Source organism: Dicentrarchus labrax, unplaced genomic scaffold (genome assembly GCF_905237075.1).
Source record: "Dicentrarchus labrax unplaced genomic scaffold, dlabrax2021, whole genome shotgun sequence".
In the NCBI taxonomy this organism is placed as follows: Eukaryota; Metazoa; Chordata; class Actinopteri; family Moronidae; genus Dicentrarchus; species Dicentrarchus labrax.
In genome coordinates this window covers 11,401,263-11,426,288 of record NW_026136707.1, presented here as the reverse complement: position 1 = coordinate 11,426,288, position 25,026 = coordinate 11,401,263, and the positions used below count along the sequence as shown (strand labels likewise).

General features: G+C 40.4%; 2 protein-coding genes across 5 annotated transcripts; one reads left to right on the top strand and one right to left on the bottom strand.

The window, feature by feature from the left end:
• Positions 1-402: 402 nt before the first annotated feature.
• Positions 403-12,318, top strand: snx27b (sorting nexin 27b). 2 transcript variants are annotated; one of them, XM_051406766.1, is made up of 13 exons: positions 403-921; positions 4,534-4,765; positions 5,197-5,389; positions 5,632-5,696; positions 5,788-5,892; positions 6,022-6,100; positions 7,545-7,708; positions 7,851-7,940; positions 8,450-8,599; positions 8,702-8,830; positions 9,349-9,408; positions 9,501-9,563; positions 9,679-12,318. In XM_051406766.1, the coding sequence occupies exons 1-13, from the start codon at positions 590-592 to the stop codon at positions 9,721-9,723; spliced, it is 1,707 nt and encodes a 568-aa protein (XP_051262726.1). In that variant the 5' UTR covers positions 403-589; the 3' UTR covers positions 9,724-12,318. The 2 variants fall into 2 exon arrangements, with proteins under 2 accessions (XP_051262726.1, XP_051262725.1); XM_051406765.1 differs by having other exon boundaries at positions 424-921; positions 9,501-9,549.
• Positions 12,319-14,563: 2,245 nt separating this feature from the next.
• On the bottom strand, positions 14,564-24,839 carry LOC127367155 (neuronal acetylcholine receptor subunit alpha-7-like). Of its 3 annotated transcripts, none has more exons than XM_051406763.1 (10): positions 24,223-24,839; positions 22,788-22,927; positions 21,993-22,037; positions 21,349-21,455; positions 21,170-21,249; positions 20,742-20,909; positions 20,129-20,323; positions 19,541-19,627; positions 19,322-19,431; positions 14,564-17,163 (listed from the first exon to the last, which is right to left on the bottom strand). In XM_051406763.1, exons 1-10 carry the CDS (start codon positions 24,272-24,274, stop codon positions 16,279-16,281), a joined length of 1,869 nt encoding a protein of 622 aa, XP_051262723.1. In that variant the 5' UTR covers positions 24,275-24,839; the 3' UTR covers positions 14,564-16,278. The 3 variants fall into 3 exon arrangements, with proteins under 3 accessions (XP_051262723.1, XP_051262721.1, XP_051262724.1); XM_051406761.1 differs by having other exon boundaries at positions 21,349-21,458; positions 24,223-24,838; XM_051406764.1 differs by lacking the exon at positions 19,541-19,627 and having other exon boundaries at positions 21,349-21,458.
• Between the last annotated feature and the right edge of the window lie 187 nt (positions 24,840-25,026).

Sequence of the window (25,026 nt, the reverse complement as noted above, 5' to 3'; positions counted from 1 at the left end):
ATAATCAACAATAATAATAATAATAATATTAAAGCAAACAGAGCTCTGGTATCGGAATAGTATTGGTATCAGCAGATATCCAAATTCAGGTATCGGGATCGGATCGGCAGTAAAAAAATGTGGATCGGTGCATCTCTACTATCCAATATAAATACAACAAAAAACGTACGAAACATTAACAGAAAAAGGACTACACATTTTCTTTCTTATCCATTATTCCTGTAGACCCCTGAGACCTTTCTTGGGTCCCCTCGAGAAACCGCGATCCACAGGTTGGGAACCATTGGGTTACACTTGTTTATTACAATTTAACCTGAAAATAACACTGGCGGACTTTCCCTGTTTACAAATATGCGACTTAGTACCTATACAGTCAATGCCTAGTGCCCACGATTTCAAAGGAGTCTGAAGTGACCCACATGGAACGCATCCTGGGGCGGTCTCGCGAATCATCGGACACGGTCGGCTTTTTCCGGCGATCTCGGTCAGTTAGCTAGCCAAGCTGATTAGCCTGCTACTACCAGCTAATGTTTGTAGGATATTTATTGCTAGCTGAATTGGAGCGGATGATACAAATAGTGTAGAAAAAATGGCGGACGTCGAGGGAGAAGGAATTTGTTCATCGGTCCCTCCGTTGCCTCACCCTTCCTCTCGTAACGGCTCCGGTAGCGGTAACGTTACACCGGGCACCGGCGGCAGCTGCCAGACGGCGACCACCGTTACTTCAGGCCCACGGCTAGTTCGTATAGTGAAGTCTGATTCGGGCTACGGGTTCAATGTTCGGGGACAAGTTAGTGAAGGTGGGCAACTACGGAGCATTAACGGGGAATTGTACGCTCCACTGCAGCATGTCAGTGCTGTTCTACCGGGAGGTGCCGCCGACAGAGCCGGTATTTCGAAGGGGGACAGGATTCTTGAGGTGTAAGTGGCTACTGTATTAGCTTTACCAAAATCATATTGTGAGTTAGTTAACATACGAATGAGTCTTTCAAGGCAGGCAGGACCTGTGAGCATCATTCCCTATCGTACTGGGACCAATGTCGGCCACCAGCCAAGAAGCTTGTGTGTCACACTGGTCTTGCAGGGCAGAGAAGCCGCTCATCCCAATGAAAGGAGTGTCTGTGTGTGTGTCAGAGAGACTCAGATCCAGGGATCATTAGGGATTCCAGTCACACTGAAACCTATTGCACTCATCCACAGCATGTCAGATAATCTCAAGTCACCCCTTGTACACATTCATATCATCGTCACCAGATGCAGCGTGTTACATTCCTGCATTGCACAAGGCTGTAGTTTGCGTTGCCCATTAATCCTGCAGGTTAAAACGAGGCAAATCTCTATTATCAGCATCACTGCATGTGGTAAATTAACCACACATGGTGTTACCACCAGTGAGCTCTGATGTACGTGCTGCATTTGGGATAGAAGTGGTTGTCCTCGCTGGCATGTTGGTATGCACGGAGATTGCTGGTGCTGATGTTAGGCTCTGTTGCTATGGAGAGGAACACGCAGCACACATCTCAGCATCAGTACTGGAGCTTCAGTGTGTCTGTTTGTGTGGGATAAGGTGATGCAGAAAGGGAGGGATGCCTTCAGTTCTATTTTGATTGGCTTCACTCTCAAAAATTCAGTATCCCATTGGCTGGTGGTTGCACACTGCTTTGATTATGGATGGCCTGCAGTAACCTGGCAGTTTGTTGACCCCATTATTTCGATATGCTTGTGAGCAAGCATGTGGATGTATGCATGTGCGTTTGCCCTTATAATTCATCCCTGTGTCACTCATTTTTGTCACTGTCATCCATTGTTTATCAGCTCTATTCGTTGTGATGAATGTAACATTCGTGCTCTTACCTACCCCTTTGCAGTAGTTTATCCCGCCCCATGGTAGGCTCCAACTGACTTACTGCTTTACTAGCCTCATTTAGGACAGTCTCATCAACTATATTTCCAAGCAGGGGGTAAGATCATTGTTATGTTTGTTATGTTTAGCTGAAAGTATGACTTTGGTGCTCACAACCTTTCTGCCTTCCAGTCAAGGCACAGTTTGTACACAATAATTAAGTCTACACACAGTGGAGTGCCTGCATACTAGCTGCAGTGGTAAAGAGACTCTGCTATTCTCTATTCAATCAATACTGCTTTTCACATTTACAAACTCCTCCTCCTTCTGAGCCTTTGATGTATATGTATATTTTTCAGCCTCTTTCTTGATGGTATAATGTTAAATGCCCAGAACAGTAGCCCATCTCTCTTGAAGCTGTGCAGTGTATATTATTGTGGCAGATTTAGCTTTGAGTTTAGTGTGTATGTGTGCATTACAGCCGTTTAATCAATTAGTTGTCAACTTTTAAATCAATTGCCAACTATCTTGATAATTGATTTTAACTTTTTTTTTTTAAAGAAAAATGTTTAAATTCTCTGATTTCAGCTTCTCAAATGTGAATATTTTCTGGGTTTTCTAAGTCTGTCACAGTAAACTGAATATCTTGAGGTTTGTGGACACAACAAAAACTCAAGGATGTCACCTTGAGATATGGGAAACAGTTAATTGGTTACTTGATGGGATCAAAAGAATAATCTTTAATGAAAATAATTGTTAATCGCATCCTTAGTGTGCATGCGTATGTGTAAGTAGGTGTGCAGTACAAAATACGAAACTTAGAAACACAGAAGCAATATAAACAAATAAAATAGGTATTACCTTGAATTATAAAGACGAAAGAACTGAGGATGTGACACAGATCTCTTAAAAACTATTTATCATGCTGAGAAGTGCTGATAGTGCAAGTGCAAAGGCCACTACATCAGGTGCTTATTATATAGTCATAAAGCTGCAAGAATAAAACAGCTGCCAAATGCTTAGTTTGTATTTTGTTCTGTTGGAGACGTGTTCTTTCTCCAACTACACCTGCAAGATGGTTTTATTCGTGTCTCCCCTATTAGTCTTTGTGTACCTACATGGTTATCTTTCCTCACCAACGCTACTTTCTGCTTTGCTATGTGCTTCCTGGCTCAGAAAGCCTCCCTTTACTCCATTACTCGCTTGCATATCTCTTGCCATTGAGTTATTAGGTGTTAGAGAGATTGTGCCCACTGAGCTTTAGCCATGTGTGACCCTGCCAACGTAAGCTATTCAGTGACATAAAGGCTGACATAACAGATTAGCTGTTGACCTCGGGAGGGAGTTGAATCCGTGTAGTATTCATTCTTTTCATGTTCAATAAAGAATCCCAAATCGGAAAATTTAAAGAAGGTGATTTCTTTATTCATTTATGAATTCAGCAACAAATTCTAACTTCAACCTATTTGACAAAACTCCAAGAAGAAGCCATTGTATTAGAAGATCAGAGCCTATCTTTGACTAACCACTTCATGTCACAAGAATTCTACTTTCCCCCGAGGTATTTACTGGTTTGCATTCAGGTTATGCAAGTGAATAACAAGTGGTATATGAGGCAGTCTTTAAAAAATTTTCATGAAATTAGTCCAACTTGTGCACTCAAAAATAAAAAACAAATTCCATTAGAAACCCATTACATCAGGACAATAAATAAATAAAGCACAGAATGACATAATTTACAGCATCTCTTTCTGGAATGGCTTAAATATGTATTTTCCAGCCAACCTATACCATTGTAATTTGTTCCGGTGTCACAGATAGCTAGAGGCAATGCTGAGAGGTTTTAGAGGAGGTGCTGTGGCTGTTTTGAGTAAAGTTAACTATAGTTCACATCACTAGAACACTGTCATCAGCTTTGTCATGCCTCTGACACATGCCTGCAAGAGGGCACACACCCAGTGTTGCTCATGCTCAGCTGTGCTAATGACATAATCCAAAGGTCCTATTCCTGAGAGGGAAGATAGTAAACTTTAATGTACCTAAGGGGAAATTTGTCTTGGGCACAGTGCTATAGTCTGTTGCTTCCCACTTCCCTGAGCCCAGTTATTTTGAGGACAAAGCCTCTTGTAGCCCATTTGTTGTCTATTACACTTTATTCACTTTCAGCCATTTCATTCAGAATATGCTATTTAGGGATTTCAATAATTCTTAAAATCCATTGTGCTTAGAATCTCATAATGCAATGCTTCACTCTTTCCCCTTGAGATAAGCTTACGATGCAAAATGATGATGAATTATAAGTGTCTGAATACGACAGTCCTGTGTATAAATGCTACCTTTGTGAAACCGGTTTTTCATAGTTGTTGTCAGTGTGTATGGTCATTTTTGATGCTACAGTTTTGTAGTATTTTTGTATTTGATTGTTTTGTTGTTATCTTGTATTTTTACTCCTGAATATGTAAAACCTTTCAGTATAATTCAGTCCAGTACAATCTCAAAATGTGCCATAGACACAAACAACATCAAAAGTACTCTTGTTAAAAACTGTATTTAAAGCAGGATAGTATTTATTCATGCAGTATGTGATGACATTTTCCGCAAAAATAAACTCAACAACAGTGAGAAAAGTGAGCTATTAATAGTCTCTTCCCATCCTAACATATACATTTTTCCCTTTATCATTTTAACAGTAATGGCGTGAATGTAGAGGGAGCGACCCACAAGCAGGTGGTGGACCTGATAAGGGCTGGAGAGAGGGAGCTGGTGCTGGCCGTGCTGTCCGTACCGCCCCAGGAGGCCGACTGCCTGGATCCCGGAGATGACGTTTCGGCCCAGTCCTGCTATGACTACTCCGACAAGCAGGCCGTCCCCATCTCTGTGCCGAGCTACAAACACACTGAGCTCAACCAGGAAAAGTTTGTGGTGGGTGCATTTGTAGAGGAGATGACTCGGATAGGAGTGGTCAGTGAAAGGGTGTAGCATAAACAGAGGAGTGAATGATGAGAAAATCTTTTTTATATAATATTAAACATAATTTTATTTTATTTTTTTATGCGGCAGATCACAACACAAGTCTGACTACAGTGTCACTTTAATTGTCCTGTTGTTGTTTGTGTATGTGCTGTTGTTTGTATTGGTATGTGTATTTATTGGACCTTGAGTCTGGAAATAATGTTGATTGGTTGATTGATTGATTGTCTACAACTTTAACATGAGCTCTGGACTCAGGTCTAATGTTCCAGCGAAGTATTATAAATAATCCTGATCGTGGTACACATGTTAATTTAAACTCCCTGTCATTGTGTTAGAACATTCATTTTCATTATTCACTTTCTATGCACTCTCTCTTCCAGGTATATAACGTGTACATGGCAGGCAGGCAGCTGTGCTCCAAGCGTTACCGTGAGTTTGTGATCCTACACCAAAACCTAAAGAGGGAGTTTGCCAACTTTACCTTCCCCAAGCTGCCTGGGAAATGGCCTTTTTCCCTGTCGGAGCAGCAGCTGGATGCACGACGCAGAGGCCTGGAGGAATACCTGGAGAAAGGTCAGAGAGAGAAGGAGGTGTAGGGTTTCTTGAACACTTTTTTAAAGCCATAATGTAGTAATTAGTATGTCATTCTCTGGGGATTTTAAAGTTAAATACTCAGGCAAAAAGAGTGGAAAGGTCTGGAAATATTGTCCAATCAAAGTGCATAATTACTGTTTATGTAATTGTATAACCACTGTAGTTTAACACTACATATAAAAAAAACTCTTCACCTAATATAATTTGTTTCTCACCTGCAGTGTGCTCTGTACGGGTAATTGGAGAAAGTGACATCATGCAGGAGTTCCTGTCTGAATCAGATGAGGTAAAAAAAAAAGAAGGAAAACCTACGTGTCTTCTAGTGGTCCTCTGCCTGTGATTCACCATACACCTTGTCTCTCCTTCTCATGACCTAGAACTATAACGGTGTGTCAGATGTGGAGTTGAGAATAGCCATGCCCGATAAAACCACACTCACTGTCAGAGTGCGCAAAAATTCCACTACAGACCAGGTTTACCAGGTAAACACTTATACAGGCTTGTATAACTACTTATTAAACATTATAACCATGGCCTTATTATAGTCATCTCATCAGTGTTTTCCGCTTTTCTTGTTTCCTTTTTTTTAATCCTCTGCTTCTCTCTTTCAGGCTGTGGTTATGAAACTGGGGATGGACAGTGTAACAGCCAGCTACTTTGCTCTGTTCGAGGTCATCAACCACACCTTTGGTTAGTAAGAACATGTTATGAGGCTTTGAGTCTGTGTGTATGCTCCTTTTATACACTGGATATGTCTTCCATCTCTGTTAAGTTACCTCAATTGCCATCCTTTTCAAAATAATCTAAAATGAATACCTGAGCACCTTTGGACATGTTCTGGTCCTAATTTTTCTTAAAGGTTAGTACAGTACAAATGTCAGATTTATTTTAAAAGCAACTTAATGAAACGATTAGAAGTAGTTCTTTTTTTTTTAACACACAACACTACTGAATGTATTCTCCATGGCCTGTGTGCCCTCTCTGTTACTACAAAGACAGCCAGCAGTACAGTAGCAGTAAAAACAAGAGTGTTTTTTTTTTTTTTTTACGTCTAACTCAGGTTTTGCATGTAGGTCACATGAGATCATAATTATTTTCTTTCAGGCAAAGAATAAGAGAACTAAAGTATTTTTTATCCCTCAGTGATGTAGAGAACGTCATCCATGTCTTTATCAGTTGCAGATTACATATTTGCAGTAGCAGTTAAATATTTGTATTCCTCCCTGTCTCCAAACTCTCTTATTTCCAAATTGGAGGAAAGGCAACAGCTTGAATTCTTCTTGGAGAAAAAACAAGATGATGAATTGCACACTGGTTAGCTTTTAGTTTGAGGGTTGACTTAAATATTTTTTTTATATTTAATGTGCATCTTTTAAAGTATAACCAAAATTATATCACTGACCTTTTAACCCTATGTGTATTTGTTGACGATGCGCTATCCCTTAAGTTTTAGGAAGGTGGTGTGTAATTATGTGTAGAATAATGCAGTTCAGTGTTGTTGCTTTTGACATACTGTACCCCATTCTTCTTTAAATATCATTCCAAAATCTACAGCATAATTAACTGACCAAAAATCTCTCTAAACAACATGCTACTTGCTAAAGTAAACATGTATATTCGATTGTAATGTGCATGTTATGATAGAATTATACACAACTTTTCTTTGTTTTAATTTTGGCATCATATATTGTCCAACCTGCCTAAATATCTGCATTAGCAATATGGAAAAAAACATATCTGACTACTACTTTTTGATCCTGTTTGGAGACATACTCCCTGCTCTGCTGCTGGGAAATGTTGATCAGGTTTGTCAGGTTACACCTGCCTGTTCAACAATGCCGTCTAACTTAATTTTTTCAGTAAATAGTGTTTAGCAAATAGCAAAACTACTTGTCCGTCAGTGGATTTTTTTTCTTTCCACTACATACCAGCCAGCAGCGCCTCTGTTATCTAACACATTGCACGCAAACAGGACGGTAAATGCTTTGTTGAATATGTAGAAAAATAGATTAATAATAGATTAATAGATTTAAGCTAGAAAATGTAGAGAAACTAAGTAGAGCAATACTCTTTCCTTACCATGTAAGAATGGGATATCACCCCCCCTCCCTTTTTCTTTATATCTCTTCCTCAGTGCGTAAGCTTGCCCCCAATGAGTTCCCCCACAAACTGTATGTACAGAACTATACCTCAGCCATCCCAGGAACCTGCCTCACCCTACGCAAATGGCTCTTCACTACAGAAGAGGAGATTCTGCTCAACGACAACCAGCTTGCTGTCAACTACTTCTTTCACCAGGTGTGTAAATATATTTCTTTGCGGTGTCTCTGTATGTTTTTTGTGTGTGTGTGTGTGTGTGTGTGTGTGTGTGTGTGTGTGTGTGTGTGTGTGTGTGTGTGTGTTTTTTAACAGTGTACTCTATTTGGCTCTATCTTTGCAGGCCGTGGATGATGTGAAGAAAAGCTTCATCAAAGCAGAGCAGAAGTCCTACCAGCTGCAGAAGCTGGTGGAGCAAAAGAAGATGTCCATGGTCAGTCCCTCTCATATGGACAGACACCACAGAGCTACACTACTACTGTTCCTGAGTAATGTACACAGACAGAGGGATAGAGTTGCTGATTGGAGTTCTGTGTGTCTTATGTTTCCCCCTGTCTCCTACCTGCTCAGTCTACCTTCACTGTGTGTGATATAACAAAGTGGAAAAGGTATTTCTGGGGGTGGATTCTTTCTAAAAGTGAGAATGTAGGTTTGACTGGAATGTCAGAGACACATATGCAGGGGAAACTGTACCGAGATAGTGAGTTCACAAACCTTCCCCAGCAGATAATACTCACATCTTATTTTAGGATCAGCTGGGCTGCAGCGAATAACTCTAGTGTCTGACTGGACACCGCTTTATGGCTACAAAGCTTAGATACAGTTAAACATGAGAAGGTGCACCCTGCATCTAAACTTACATCTAAACAGTTGCATAACTACATAATGTAATATGTAGTAAGAAACCCACTATCGTGTCTCCTCTACCACTTTCTCTCTCAGTATCTGAGTCTATTGAGAGGTTGTGAGGGCTACAATGAGATCATTTTCCCCCACTGTTCCTGCGACTCCCGACGTAAAGGCCACGTCATCACAGCCATCAGCATTCACCACTTCAAGCTGCACGCCTGCACTGAAGAAGGGACACTGGAGGCAAGGGAAACTGCTAGCTTGTCCCTTTGTACAAACATATTGTTGTATGTATAGTGGAGTGAGTGAGTGAGTGTGTGTACTAAAGCCTTGATGTTATTCCAGAACCAGGTGATTGCATTTGACTGGGGGGAGATGCAGAGGTGGGACACAGATGAGGAGGGCATGGCCTTCTGTTTTGAATATGCACGAGGGGAGAAGAAACCACGCTGGGTCAAGATATTCACACCCTATGTGAGTATCACACGCACATTATTCCATGTGATATACTACATTAAGTATTCTAGTGAAAATACAGCTCCTGCAGTCACAAAAAACATGAAGTTATGAGACTTCGGACTATAATGTATATATATTTATTTAATATATATTATTTGTTTACCTAACATGTTATATCTTGTTAGTTTTATTCATCAAAAAGGTGTATCGTAAAAGCAATTCACACACACTCTACAATTGCACAAGTGCAGGTAGGTTTATTTTGTTACCATTTAGCTAGCCGTTTCCTTCTTTTTCCTGTTTCTGTGCTAAGCTAAGCTAACTAGCTTCTGGCTGTAGCCTTATATTTACAGTGCAGACATGAGAGTGTTATTGCCCTCGTCGTTTAACTCTTTGCAAAAAAGTGAATAAGTGCATTTCCTGAAATGTTAAACTATTGCATTAAAGGAAAAAACTTTATAAACATTAATCTTTTCATCTAATCTAATCGGGTTTTGTCTTTTCTGTCTTTGCTGCTCACGGGTGATGTTCAGTTCAACTACATGCATGAGTGCTTCGAGAGAGTCTTTTGTGAGCTGAAGTGGAGGAAAGAGGTAAGGACCATCTACTAACAGACTTCCCTTCTCTATTACAAGCCATGTATTTGTGTCCTTTACTCATTCTTGCAATGTGTGTTTTTCTACAGGTGGAAGAGGAGGCTACAGACAAGGACAATAAGAACTGCAGTAAAGATGGTATGTGTGGCAAGGTAAGGCTTTGCCTGCCTCTGTCCAGTGTATGATTCAGTAATAACCTGGGTGACATTCTCTGTCTTCTGTCTCTGAGTTTGTGTGTCTTCGTCTTGATTGCTGTCTCTGTTGCAGAATATTTTCCAGCTGCTGAGGCACAGAAGGGATGGAGGCACCTAGGAAGGGAGATTGTTACCTCTTAACTAGACACCGTCGTCACCGACTCCGCTCAGTTCGGCCCTCATCAGACCCAGCAACACTCAGCTATTAACTACATGGTCCTCATTTACACTCCATCAGCTACAACCTGAGAAGCTACCCCTGATACATGCAAACCAGAAGCATCTGCAAAGGAACAAATCGAATAAGCATAAAAAGCTATAGACACATGTACCAGAACTTTTGAATCCAGCACATCATAATCATGCATTAAGCAGAGCTCTGTCAAAAAGAAATGAGGCCTCTATAGACTTAAACTCATGGATTCATGCAAGCCTTCTTCTTATTGGCAGGGACTTGAAGTGGAATGTGACTTGTACACATGAGGAGGTTTTGAGCCTCTTCTAAAGTAGTCCCATCGGGAACAGAATGCAGAAGTAAATAAGGAAATATCGGACTAACAAAGGGAAAGTTAAAGCTGTCTGTGCTCGCAAAGGGGAACAGATTACACATGATCAGCATTATTGAGGGTTGACAACAGGAAGACACTTAGCTTCTCAATTTATGGATCAGAGCAGCAGTGTCTTCTTTGTCTTTTTTTTGCCAGTTGTTAGCGTGCCAATGTGTTTGTGCATGTTAACAATGCGTGTAAGGGGGCCCTAAAAGGCAAGGGGCCAACCTGAGGCAAGGCCCTAAGAATGTAGGTCACAGCTTAATTATGTCATAGACATGCATTTTCATCTGTTAACCGCTAAATTTGCATTTATTAAAGAAAACTATTAACATTGTAATGTGGCAAATGAGAGAAGAGAGAGAGAAAGCAGATGTTTTGTAGGATTGTTAGAGACATTTTTCATCCAGAGATTTAGCTGCACAGTGCACACAGCTGCGAGGAATTGACACACGAGCAGGAACACATTAAACTTTAGACTAATGTTGCACTTTATCCAACAGTATTACCAGCTTTCAAATGTGGAAAATGTGACCTAAGAAGCAGATAGTGAGCATAATACTGGAACTAGCCTGCACTTAGTTTACATTCATTCTTGACTGACTTGACTACAGTAAAATTATGTACTGTATTATCAAATGGTGTGTGCAGCGTGCAGAGCCATGCATTACATTTTTCTGTATTTATAGTATTATGTGAACACTCCATGCTAATATTTTGATGCCATTGTAGAGCAGCAGTGATGTGGAGCACTGATCTGTAGTACAATATGTTTAGTGTGTATTACCCATAATAGACAGCAGGGGTCCTTCTCTTCCTGTCTGCTCTCTTGCAGGCAGTGATTACTTTGCTTCTGAGAACTCCCACAGGATTTATAATAGGCCTGTTATTCAGATGGCAGCACTATCTATCTCTGTGGTCCTTCTACTGTTAAACCACTCGTGCACTCCAGATTCAGGTTAAGTGGGAAGAGGATTTCTTAGCGAAAAGGGCAGCTTGCACCCTTCATCAACATGATAGATAGGAAGATAACTGCACATTCACTAAAGGCTTTGTAGTAACTGATCACATGACTGCAGTGTAACGTAATAATAAACCGCGTAATTGAATGTCCCTCTAAATGAGCCCGGTTAATGTTCTCATTCCTAGAATGTAATAATAATAATGTAATAACATAATTATCCGATGACGCACTAGTGACTTTAGACTGACGAATAAATAAAATATAATATGATGTAATTTACAGGTTATCGCCTCATGAAAGCTTCACACATTAAATATTCATCACTTAGTGCAATTTTGTGATGTTACTACCTTATTCACCAAATCTAAATAGCTTTATTGTATTATCAACTCATTTAGAAGGACATTTTGAAGATTCTTACTGAATCTGAAAGATATTACATGTTCAGTTGCTTCTAGATTTTTACAAGATGAGCCCTCCCATTTATGCAAAATCACATGTAAGATAATCAAACTGATCCTCGAGGCAAAGATGGTCAGGTCATGTGATCACAATATGACGCCAATAATATTCAATTATCTCCCAGCCCTAATCCCTAGCTCGTAATGAGAATATCAATAGTATTTTTTGTTATCTACAAGCAAGTAAAGAGTAATAGATTGACATCAATGGCCCTTTCTAAAGGGTGCTTGTTATAACAATGGTGCTGTTCACAAAAGCCATTTTGGGTGATCAATGAGCTTCAGCAGACCTTGGTGGGTGTGTAAAAGAGGTTTAATTGAATGTGTTGAGCCTTGAATTGAGAGATTGAATGTGCATTCCTAAAGACCAAACGTATTTCCCAGGATTCTTGTCCGTTTACTGGACCGTGTCCGACATGTTCGATTGTCTGACATTGCGTGATCTGCCCCAAGTGTGCGCACCCCCCTCTCTCTCTTTCTCTCTCTCATTCTGACTAAAGTTAAGTGTCACTAACATTATTTATTTCAGTAAGATACAATGTTAAATTCAGCGTCTCTGTTGTTAAGTTTTTCACCTGATACGGTTTGGCTTTCAGAGAGCCATGCTAAGACGAGGATTGACAACCTGCAGATTCTTTGACATGTTGAAATGTAAAATTTAAGACAAAGTGTTTGGTTACGTCGCTTACTGTAATAAATTGTAACATATTCTTTTAAATAAAACGATTTATTGATGCAAAGTTAGGTGTTTGTTTTGTGGGTCTGTGTGTACCTGAGACAACACCAGCAGGTGGGAATTGAGAGTCAAGGACTGCTAAAATCATGAAGTCACACACAAACCTCTCAGTAAGAAGAGATTATCCTAAAATAAAGATGATTTTACGCTCATTCTCCCACTCTCCCTTAGTGTACCCACATCTGTTTTCTTTTTCGTCTCTCTCTCTGCATTGCCCTCCTATTCCCATCTCCAGCGTCTTTTAATGAGATCTGGGAGACAATTACCCAACAGGCAGTGAAACAGCCGTTCCATATCGACCTGCATCGAGTGCCTGCACCCAGTAATTAATAGCTATTGACTGTTAGTGGTGAGGGATATTCTCCTGGAACATCTGAATTTTGAAAAGATAACATCTCTGGACCAGAGATCTGTCCTGAGAGATGTCTTGCACATTGTCGGACGTTAGTGTTGATCAGTTTCATACCTTGATCATTGGTGCCCTGAAGGGAGGGATTAAGCTGAAGTGTAATTTAAAGGATAATTTAATAAAAGAATAACATCCCTAAAACAAAACAAGTTGTTGCTGAATTGCAGCTACAACTGAGGTTTTGATATTTAAAATGTAACATTAGCAATCTGAAATATTCAGCCGCATTACATTGGTGCAGCTTCTATGTATATATGGTATTTGCATGTTATCCCTGTGCTGGTGGGCTTTCTTCAGTTTCCTCCTACTTTGCAAAGACATGTCAAATCAAGAGGATTTGTGGAAAACCTGGCAACCTGTCTGTGATGTCCTCCTCTTCGCTTTTAAAGTGGAAAAACCTGACTGAATAGAAATAGGCCTATAAAGTAACTAAATACTGTGTAGTCAAAGCTTTCTTTCAGATTTCAGTAGTTCTTTGACATTTTTTAATCAATTAACTTATAATAAAATACACCATTTTCAACTATTACTCCCTTCTTTTATCCTCTGCCTTTCTTATTTTTCCCACATGAGCAAAGTCAATTAAGTACTGCACAACAGAACAGCACTGACTGCACAAGCAGCAGTGTAAGTGAGTGAGAGTGTGTGTGTGAGAGCTGGAAAGACATAAAGAGACAGAGAGCTTTAGGGGTATGTGTGGTTACTGCATTAGGTCTGCCGCAAGGTCCTCACTTCACCACTTCATGTGTGAGTGGGTTTGTGGTTGTGCTGCTTCATGTGTCTGTGAATGTGGGTGCAAATTTGTGGGACAACTGCAGCCACACATTGCGGTGGCCCCTTGATACCAAATGCACACTTTCTGCATCGCAGTCTCCTGCTTACTGAATGCTGTTTTGTATAACTCGATTTTCTTCTCCTCTGAACAACCGGCTCTGCATGAATTGTCAACAAAGAGCAGGTGGATGACTGAGTCACCGCAGGAGGGGAGTATCTTAGATTTATTACCTGTGCTGTATTGCATCTCTCAGCTGTGTTAAGCAGCAGCCCTGGTAGCTGCACGGACAAAAGGAGCTCAGTAGGCCATTTAAATGTTCCAATAGTGAATAGTGAACTGCCTTGCCTGCACACACAGTACTTACAATGAAAAAGTTAAAAGCCAAATGAATAGCCTCAGGACTGAAGGTTTGAGTACAACAGTGCCAAGACACCAATTAGCCAAATTCAATCATCATAAAGTGTTTGCATTATTTCATAGTCAATCATTTTACATGGGAATGTTTGCCAGGATCCGTCACATAAATTCTGATAAAGACACCCTTTGCCAATTCAGAATATATGTCCAGTCACCCCTAAACGCAGGTCTAAGTACAGTTTAGCAGCAGCAGCAGCTTAGAGGAGGAGGGGGGATTCACTCCTCTCCTCTCCCCTCCTCTCCCCTCCTCTCCCCTCTTCTCCCCCTCTTCCTCTCCCTCTCTCATTAATGAGCAATCAGTTAAAAACTTTATCGGCTCCTATTTGCTTTCTCAGCACATTTTCTCCTCCCTCTTCTGTTTCTCTCAACCATGCAACCACCTTATTTCTGTGCTCGCTTTCATTCTGCATCCTCTCCATCTCTGTGCCTCTGCATAGCCCTCCCTTCCATCTCTCTTTCTGTCCCTTTCTTCCTTTTGCCCTCTTTATTGCCGTGCTTCATTACCTCCATCTTCCCTTTCCTCTCTCTCTGGTATTTTTTCCGCTCATACCCCCCTTTCCTTCACTCCTCCTGTCCTCTGTTTCTGCATCTTTTTTAAACTTCGATCGAGGGCAGGGGAGCCACAGAATAGAACATTTGATGCATGTCTAGAGAGTACAAAACATGAGACAGTTTATTTCACCATGTTTACAGCTCGGTCTGTCACATTGGCATTTCAGTTCTGCGAAATGTACGGTAGGATTTACATTCCTAACCAGGGTCGTGGAGATTAGCATGTTCTGCATACATAAAGGTGTGAGTGGATGGGTGAAGGTGTGCTATGGTGTGTGTATGTGCATTTATAAGATAAAAAGTCTCGTAAAAAGCTAACGTGACCTATAATTTCTAGCCTCTCTCAATCACAGTTTGCAATCTGAACCCCATACATGTGTATGTGTCTGTAAATATGTCTCCACAGAAAGACAATAGCATCCCACATTACGAATATAACCAGAGCTTTGACATATCTGTTCTAGCTGTGACTGTGGAACTGTATCCCATATTCAGAAGAAGACAGAGACAGTACTTCACCCAGCCCTCTCAGATGAGATATCATGTTATTGCTTTATATAAAGTGAATGACAAAGGTAAAAAAAATACTCCCTATAGCTGTATGATGCATGTTTTTCTAGGGATATAAGTACATTTTCTGCTTCATTGTAAACATTACAGTATAATATGAAGTTAGCGTGATTGATACAGGTGCTGCAGAAATTGATCAAATGTCATCATCCCATTATATGGGCAATGTTCAGGCTGTATTACTGTGATAAAGATTTTCCTTTTTATGTTTTTGATCTCAGGTGAAAAACTACTGATCACATTTGATGCATGTCTAGAGAGTACAAAACATGAGACAGTTTATTTCACCATGTTTACAGCTCGGTCTGTCACATTGGCATTTCAGTTCTGCGAAATGTACGGTAGGATTTACATTCCTAACCAGGGTCGTAGAGATTAGCATTTTCTGCATACATATTTCCTTCAATAGTGAAACAATACCAGATTATTCATTATATTTGGTGAAGTGTGTAACAAAAGAGCACATGGAGGTATGTGTTGTTCCCACTGATAATCAATGTCAAGTGAACATAATCAGTTTTAATTGTAATTCTGAAAGTAAACTGTGAAATGAATCCTGCATGAGTGTAAAAGCTCATTTTACATGCATCAGTGTCAAGTTTTTCTACTGAGTATCTTCATGTAGCATCCCAGGATGGCAGTACAAATACTTTATAACAAATGTAATAAAGTCATGCGTTTTTCACATAAATTCTGGGATGATTTTTCTTTGAGATTCCTCATTCACAAAACTATTAATAATAATAATAATAATAATAATAGTAAATAATAATAATTTCCTCATAAAATTATTGATGATTTTGTTGATTAGTCCACAAACTATTATCCATCTCCCAATGAGACATTTGATGTTCTGATGAAGGTTTTAGTTTGGAGGCCATTAGTTGAAAATAAAATTCACCAAACCATTAGATGATTGATGGAGTGCCATCTTTTGGAGAAAACAAGCACATCAATCGAATTTCTATAGAAACCACTGCAACAAGAATAAAAGTGAGCATGGTCAGATATATTCCGTCATGAAAAATGGCAGACTTTTCAAAAAAAAAATATTGCAAAATATTGTAATGTTTGTGAATCATAGTCCACTCCACATATGCCACTCCAGCTTACTGAAAAGGAAAGATTTGCTGTTGTATGTCTCAGTGTCATTAACAGCAATTGTGCTTCCAACAAATCCATATCTGTATTATCCCTCAACATCTCTCATTCGCTCTCTCAAATCTGTCATTTTTGGTCTCTCAGAGGAAGTCTTTTGACAGTGCTTCTCCAAAGTTGGGAGCAGCCATGAGAATAGCGATGGTACAGATGATGTTGAAAACACTGAATCCCACCAGGAACAGGCGGTCGATGACAGCTGCAGCAAACTGCCACTGCTCCGCCAAACTCAGCTGCCTGTCTTGCTCCCTAACACGCTCAACTAAGAACTGCACCTCCACCAGAAGAGCCTGCAACTGGCTGTCTGCTGCCACAGATCGAATCACACCGCTATGGGTATGTATGGCAGCTGACCTCCCTGCTCCAGCTGCAGCCTCTAGGCCACAGGGTCCAGAGGATGTGGTTGATGGGTCAGGGTCTGGGGACACCGGAGTTTCCTGTGGGGGGGTCCCAAACTTGGAAGATGGGTGGTGGTGATGGATAGGTGTATCTCCCGACACTCCTCCTGCTCCTGCTGCTGCTGCTCCCTCTCCTTCTCCTCCACCTAGTCCAGTGTTAACCCTCCCATAACTTGTGGTTCTGCTCCTCTGAACTGGGTCCAGCTCTGCAGTGGTCTGGAAGGTCTGGAAGCCCATGTAAAGAAGATGACCATTGGGCTGTGGGTGTGGATTGAGGCTGGGATCTCTGTGGTTGGTATTAGGGAGGATGACAGCCTGAGGGTTAGGCCGGTGGGAGTGTGACAAAGGGTGGTTGAGCTGAGCCAGGCTGGCCTGCAGGGAGTTGAAGCTCTGTGGGAGGATGGGGGGCACTGGCGTAGGGATGGTGGTGGTGGTAGTGGTGGTGGTAGGAGAGGACAGGGTCTTGCTCTGACAATCTGCCTGGCTGTTTGAAAGAGTAGGCTCCGCTCCCTCTCCTGGACGCTTCATCCGCAGGAACCAAGGAACCCACTGCAGCAGAACCAAGTGCACCTGACACACAAGGACACAGGATTTATGTATGGTCTTTACTGGCCTTCAACATATTGCTGATCAGGTAGAAACACATCTAGTATTCTTAACATGCAACATTAAACCTCCAGTTTATATAACAGTTTATCCCAGCTTACATTATCATCACCATATTACTGAGCTTATTTAGTCTTTTTCAATGTGAATGTAATATTATACTTGATATTATATACTTATATTATAATATATACTTGGTTTTGAAGACACTGAAATTCTGATAAAAGCCTTCATTTCATCCCATCTTCAACGCTTTGCATTCCCCTACCTTAATGAAAAATCTCTAGACCAGCTATACAAATCTTATAAAAAGGCTTTTAGATTCCCACTGTCCAGCTGTTCATTTTAGTATCGATTAAAATTTTCTGTTAACGTTTCAAACACTGGAGGACCCGGCACATATTTATCTGTTAAGTCCTTACAAACCTTCACATAATCTGACATCCTCAATCAGTTACATCTTGGCCATCCCAGAATCAAAGATTAAGACAAAGCTCTGGAATGATCTGCCTAAGAATATCAGCTTAACTAAATGTGGGCCCTCCTTTAAATGGCTTCTCAAATCACATACTTTTTTGTATAGTTTACACTGATTTTAAATATTTTATCCAGTCATTTTTAATCAGTGTGTTTTGAGTCTGTCCTTTCTTGTGTTATTGTTTGTTTAACTGTACTATGTGTTTTGGCGGGTTTGTTATGAACTGTTTTATTTCCATAAATAAGGTTTTTTATTATATTTTAATCTATTATTATAATTAAAGTCTTCACATACCTTGAAAATAATTTATGGTTTAGGAGTTAAGTTAATTTATATATTTGAGGTAATTTACTAAAAATATATTGACAATCTTTATACAGTTATTATTTACATATTCCCATGTATGAATCTTTACATAAACATCTAAAGCTACAATATTATGCTGAATCTACCTCTGTGCTTTCCTCACATTTACCTTAGTGTAAGTCCTACTAGCTTCTGATTGGTTAGTTAAGTTACATGAGAGTCAGAACAAGGAAGTGTTGTTGTTGTGAAGCTGATGAAGTGTGGAGAACAGTAAAGTGCTGCTTGAGAAAGTTATCCGTCTCCATCTTGCTGTTTCTTCTCTTAAAGAGTGATCCAACCACCACACATGGAATCCCTGAGACAGTTGTAAAGTTTTTGGACGACATCACCATCAGTGGCCGCATTTTAAACAACAAGACTTTATATCAGGAGGAAATCAACAATCTTGCAGAGTAGAGCACAGAAAACAAGCTACTGCTCAATGTCAACAAAACCCAGGCACCAATTTTAGAAAAGACACACACCCCTGTTTACGTCAGTGGAGCTGAGGTGGAGCAGGTGAACAGTTTTAGATTCCTGGGAATCAGCATAACAGCGAACCTGTCATGGACATAACACGTCTCCATCCTGGTTAAGAAAGATCAGAAAGAACTTCAAGCAGAATGTGTTTTTATTTTTCTCTAGACCAACACAGGGGGTATTTGAATCATAATTTTTCTTCAAATACGAGAATGTTCATGAATGGCCTAACATCCACAAGAAAACCATTAACCAGTTCTGCGTTTGTCTAATGCTGTCAGTGATGATAGTGAGTAATGAGGGTGGGGTTGCTTTATGTGTTTGAACACCAAAATCCCCTCTGGGATAAACAGCGCAACCATTATTATAGCAGAAAACAATGTAGAGTGCGGGGAAAGCCCTGAGATGAAGGGAGCATTGGGCACGCACATCTTGACAACAGACAGTCATAACAGAACTCAGAGGGACAGATTCTGCTTTGTTTTATTCAAGTCAGCGAGCACTACCACAACCTTAACGACGAAAACCCCATCGAGTCTCCAAGGGATTCTGATCCTGCTGAGCTGCACCAACAGTAAGAACATACTGTAAGAAACACAAGACGCTCTAATAATACAATTCACTTGAGTTTTTCTCTCTTTAATGGGGTAGGAAAATTCTACTCAGCAACACCAGTTTTACCGGAGACAAGGTTTTTGTAACTTTTTCAGTAGAGCAATAGAAAGCATCATAAACGGATTACCAATTAGCGTGGGATGAACACGGCCCAGGAATAAATGAAGAATAAATTAACCTTGTAATTTGATTAATAAAACTCACCCAATGTGGCATGTGTCCACTGTTGGGGCTGTGGTGATGGAACTGAAGGACGATGACTGTGGCTACAACTGACATCCCAACAATCACCATGGTGCTGGCAAAGTACTGACCTGAGACAGACAGGATGGGAACACATTACACTCATAAAGGTGATGACAATCCGTATGCTATGAACAATGTCAGTTTCCCCAAAAAACCCACTAACAGAAAGAAACTGACCTATCAGGGGTACAGAATCTGAAGTGGCAGGCATAATCTCTGCAACCATCAGCATGAAGACAGTCAGAGAAAGCAGAACCGTGATGCCTGTGGGCAGACACAAGACACCAGGGAGTAGTAGGTTGCAAGGAAAAAAGTAGGGAAGAAGAAAGTACATGAATACACTCAGTGGAACAGTATATTTGGTATGTTTCACTTGACTTCTCGCCACAATCATCTGTCTTTCTGACACTCCTAGGAAAACTCATTTGATTTTAGTCTTTTAGATTCATCTTCCCTCCTGCCTTTTCTGTCTTTGTCTTTTCTTTGTCCCCCCCCCCCCAGCCCTCCTGACACCATACAAAGCTCTGCATAACCGAATGAAAGTTTTCCAGTAATGTTGACGGAGAAAAATTGTAAGAGAAACACTAGAAGAGTGAAATAAGGCCATGCTTTCACAGGGAAAGAGTAAAGAATATGCAGCAAGAAATATATTTCATCTTGCGATAGGTGCTTCTCCTGTTTCCCATTTGCTCATATTCAACCCCTCTTATTATAACACCATCCATCACCCCTATTCTTCTCCACCCTCTTCTTATGACTCCTCACCCAGGCTGATTTTCTCCCCTGAGTTGGCAGGAAGCAGGAAGACCAGTAGGGTCATGGAGGAAAGGAGCACACAGGGGAGGAGGAGGTTGAGAGCGTAAAACAAAGTCCTCCTTCGTAGAGTCACCACAAAGGTAACATCTGGGTAGGGCTCTGCACAGCAGTCATAGAAAATTTCATGACGACCTCCAGGGACCTCTGAGGGGGCAGAGAAAGACACCGATTCAGCAAAAACAAAATCATAATGCAGAACACAGGGGTGAGGGCTGAGAAAGAAAGAAAACACAAAAAATCTCAGAAACACATTATAAATAATGAAGTGTTTCAACCAATGAATATTTTTGACTGGGTGAGAAGGAAATGGGATGTATAGTGTTGTGAAATGAGATGCACATTAAGAGAAGTCTGACACAGGACCAGCATCATCAAAGATGTTGCAGCTGAAGCAGAGACAATTAAATACACACATAAGGCAAAACTCCAACTACTTCTCCTACTTAAAGCTTATTATACATCCATATCTTCACAGGTCAAGTACAGCACTGCATGGCGGTAATGTAAGCACTGTTACTAAGCAACTCTGTTTGTCATTCAGGGCCTCAAGAAGCTGTCTTACCCAGCAGGTCCCATTCTCCGTTGCGCATGTATCCTGACACATCTGCCTCCTTCATCTGGAGGTCAAGCAGCCAGCCATCAAATGTCCATGAGCCAAACTTCAGTTCACACCGCTGGATGTCAAATGGAAACCATCGCACATCCACGTTACACGTGCTTATAAAAATTCCTTGAAAGGCAGGGAAAAACAGGGGAAATTGTTTGCAATGAAAGAAGAGAACATCTCAAAGTCAAGTAAAATCATCTAAAAATGTAATGAAGGGAAAAAAAACTTGATTAAAAATGTTCAGTGCAGCCATCTGGAAGTAAGTGACGAAGAAAATATTTGGTAATTAAATTGCTGCAGCATGAATAATACTGTATATGTATGCAGAATGACTGAAGGCATATTGGTTTTAAGGACAAGATTCTGATAAATAACAAACTTACCTGGAGGCAGATACTCACAGAAGCCGCTGGAGTTAACGAGCACATTGGTCTTAAAGGTGGCATCAAACTTATCATGAGCGCTGGAGGACAGTATCACAGTGATGACATTGTTAAGAGCTCAGCAGCAGTAGCTTTGGGTATGTGTTTATGCAGTAAATGTATGTTTGTGCTCCACATACCTGTTGTAAAGCAATATGTCGGGTGTCCAGACCTGGTCAGCAGTGAAACGGAGGTTCTTAACTCCAGGATATTCTGACTGGTTCCACTGGAGGTAGTGGTCGTACCACTGCTGGGAGACACAAGCACAACACTAGTTTTACATAATGAGCAAAAACATGAAGACATAGACAAATAAAGGGTTTATTTGCAAAACAAGATAACTCTGTTTTTATTTATTTTCCAAAATAATGATATTTTTTGTGCACTATCAATCAAACCGCTGCTGGTTTACTCATTTTAAGAATGTCTTCTATCTGTTTTGCAAAGGATCTCTGCAGATTTACATATACAAGGCATCATTTGCATGTCTGTCCGTCCTGAAAGAGGGATCCCTCAGTATGCTATACAGATTGTAAATCCCTTTGAGGGAAAAATTGTTAACTTGACAGAGATAAATAGCTTTTTCAAATCTCAAGATATTCATAATAAATAAAGGAATCTGCACCAAAGAATAATGTCCATTATCATGACACTGCATACTGAAACCCAACCAGCATCTTGGTGCGTACTGTGTAGCTGATCCTGCATGGGATGGGGGGTTTACAAAAAGATTTTCACCACACAGATCAATATCACATATTGAACCGTTATTTTCTATACTCACCATCTGCAGCCAGGCATTCGTGGTGATGATCTGGTTCTTTTCATCCTTGCATAAAACAAAGCATATAAGAGAATAGATGATTTAATGATTTAAAGGGTAGCTTCATACATTTTCATGTCTGCCTAAAACAATACTCACATGAACAGAGTTACTGGTCAGTGTAATAGTCCTACACTCTCTGCAGTGGCTTTGAGGAGATGTGAATATACATATTGTGTATACATGGATTGTTCTGTTTAAAGTGTATTATCTTGTGATTATCTTAATGCTCTTGGTTGGTTTCTATTTTTTAATATATTCTTATTTTAGTTTTATATACCTCTTATTATATACTTTCTCTTTTTATTATTGTGCTGCTCCAACAACCGAATTCTCACTCTGGGGATCAATAAAGGCATAACTTGTGATGTGATAGGGAACAAAATCTACAGTCCTCATTCTGTGTAAAAACCCATTCCCAAGTTCAGCTAAAGTGGATATTTACAATAGTTACCGTCTTTTTAGTGTGAAATTCCCTCTTTGTGTCATAATTATCTGCTGCAGCTCAACAAGGAAACACCAACCATTGAAACACATGCTAAAAAGTTTGGGAGATACCTATTTCATTTGGCTAATTCAGATTGATGAAGCCTTGTATCAGCTTCATCTGAACTTTAGGATTTATTTTTAAGAGGGGATCTTTTCATATGGAAAGAAAGAACAATTACTGCGACCAATAACTCTTTGTGTACATAGGCATGTCAGTATTGTATGGGTGTATAATTGTGTTTTATGATGCATTTCTGCCATGCATACCACATCCATGACCTGCATAAGAGTAAAGGAGAACTGAACGGTGAGAGCCTGGGAGTCGTTGGCCACCGGTCTCTCCATGGGGTTGTAGTCCCTCAGCAGCTCCCTGAGTAGAAACCGCTGGTGAGGACCCTGCACTGATACTGAAAATGGGAGCGGGAGAGGGAGTTTAATGGGAGGGAGAGGAATCATAAAAGAGAAAGCAAGAAAAAAAGTGACATTTACAAAGAAAACACTGTGTTATTACAGTGATAGCTGAGAAAAAAGTGGTGTAGAGATTGTAAGGCCAGGTCAATAAAAGAGAAGGAGAAACAACACAGTGGGAGTCGACATGCTCCAGTGGAGGTAAAACGGAGGGTGGGCTTTTAGGGTAGAGTAGGAGAGGGTGATGTTTTAAAAATGGAGTTGCTCATCTTGATTAGAGAACAGAGATCTATTGTGGATGACATGGGACAAGAGAAGAATGTGCGCGAGAACGAGAGGAAAGGGGGCAGGAAGAAAAAAATCCTGTTCCTTCTAATCAATTATGTCTCTGATTGATCACTAGAAGACAGTCAGAATCTTTCCACGGCCGTAAAATTTGTCAGTTTCATTCCATGCAGGAAATAGTGAGGCCATTAAACACTGAAACACCCCAGACAGACAGACACACACAGCACTCACGACGATGAGAGTGGGGAACTGTCTCTCTTCGCCCTATAACTCCACCATGGCCTTCGATTCACTCTTGATTCATTCTCCACAAGGCAATCACTTTGATGTGGAGGGAGCTATCATTGGCGAATATAAGAGGCACGTCGAATGAGTTTAAAAAGTATTATGCACTTTAAATAGCACAATGCACACTGCCTGTTCATACCACTTTATAAACTACACACAATAGTGTATATACAACAGAGCACTAAATGGTCTAAGATGCATTCAGTCAAATCTATATTCACTAACTAGACCTTAATTAATGACTCCACTAATGGTATGCCCATAATTCAGAATAATAGTCCCTAGTGTCCATAATGTCCAGTCATAGTAAATTAACCACTAGCAGCCTCATAATAACCCTTTTCCATCCATTTATCTATCCATCTATCTATCTATCTATCTATCTATCTATCTATCTATCTATCTATCTATCTATCTATCTATCTATCTATCTATCTATATTCTTATCTATAACACAAAAAATGCAATCTGCAGTAAAGAGGATTGCATTTTATAGTGTTGCTTGGTCATTTTGAAAATAAATCAATTTTTTTCTGTCTGGCTGCACACCAACAGACTCTCCTGGTGACTAAGTGAGCTGCTGTGTGCACAGTTATTAGGAACAGAGCACTCGGTGGCACAGACAAGCAAAAGCACAGCACAGTATATACAGCACATGCAGAAAACACACACTTGTGCGAGCACAGTCTCACTCATGGCACAAATGAAAGTCACTCACCCCGGAACAGAGTCACGAGTATCAACAGCCAAAGAGCCATAGCTTGCCACATACTGCATTCCTCTGTGTCAACAGAGAAAGAATGGAAGAGGGAGAAATAAGGAGAGAAGATGAGTGTGAGGATGGAAAAAAGGAGAATGAGATAGAGATCAGAGACTGGAGAGGAAGAAAGGTTGTAAAAAAACAAGTGGAGAGAGTGCGCTACTGACAGTGCCACAGGAGGGAAAGGAGGAGAAAGGGAGAGGGAGAGAGAGCAGGAGAGACAGAGTGGGTGAGAAATGCAGTGAAACGAATATTCCTCTGAAGAGAGAGATGCTGTGTGTTGGAGTCACAGAGCTGTATAGGCATACTGTGACCTACAGCTCAAACTGAAGGGTGCTTCATGCTTCTCTGCTCATCACCTCCTGCAGACTCTCTGATATGTACTTATCTGTCACCCTCTGTCATTTTACCATGGACCCATTGTTTTTTCCTCAGGTTGTCAATCTGGATCTCAAGAGGGACTTGTGAAAATCATCTAATTCTTAAAGGATTATATGGTAGCAGTAGTCCAGGTGTCTTTAGCTGAGAGTTTGGGAAGGGAATAAAGAAAGACAAATAACGTTTGCTCTGTGTAAACACACAAGTGACCTACAAGGAATCTTCCATTCCAACATCTACCATTTCTAAATAATAAACACATGGAAACATCAAAACATTTTAAGTTATTTCTGTCTGTCACTTTCTAATTTACACCAACCAGCATCATCTGAGCTGTACGGCTTTTTAACTAGTCAAATCACACATCGGTGCATTCACAGAGTA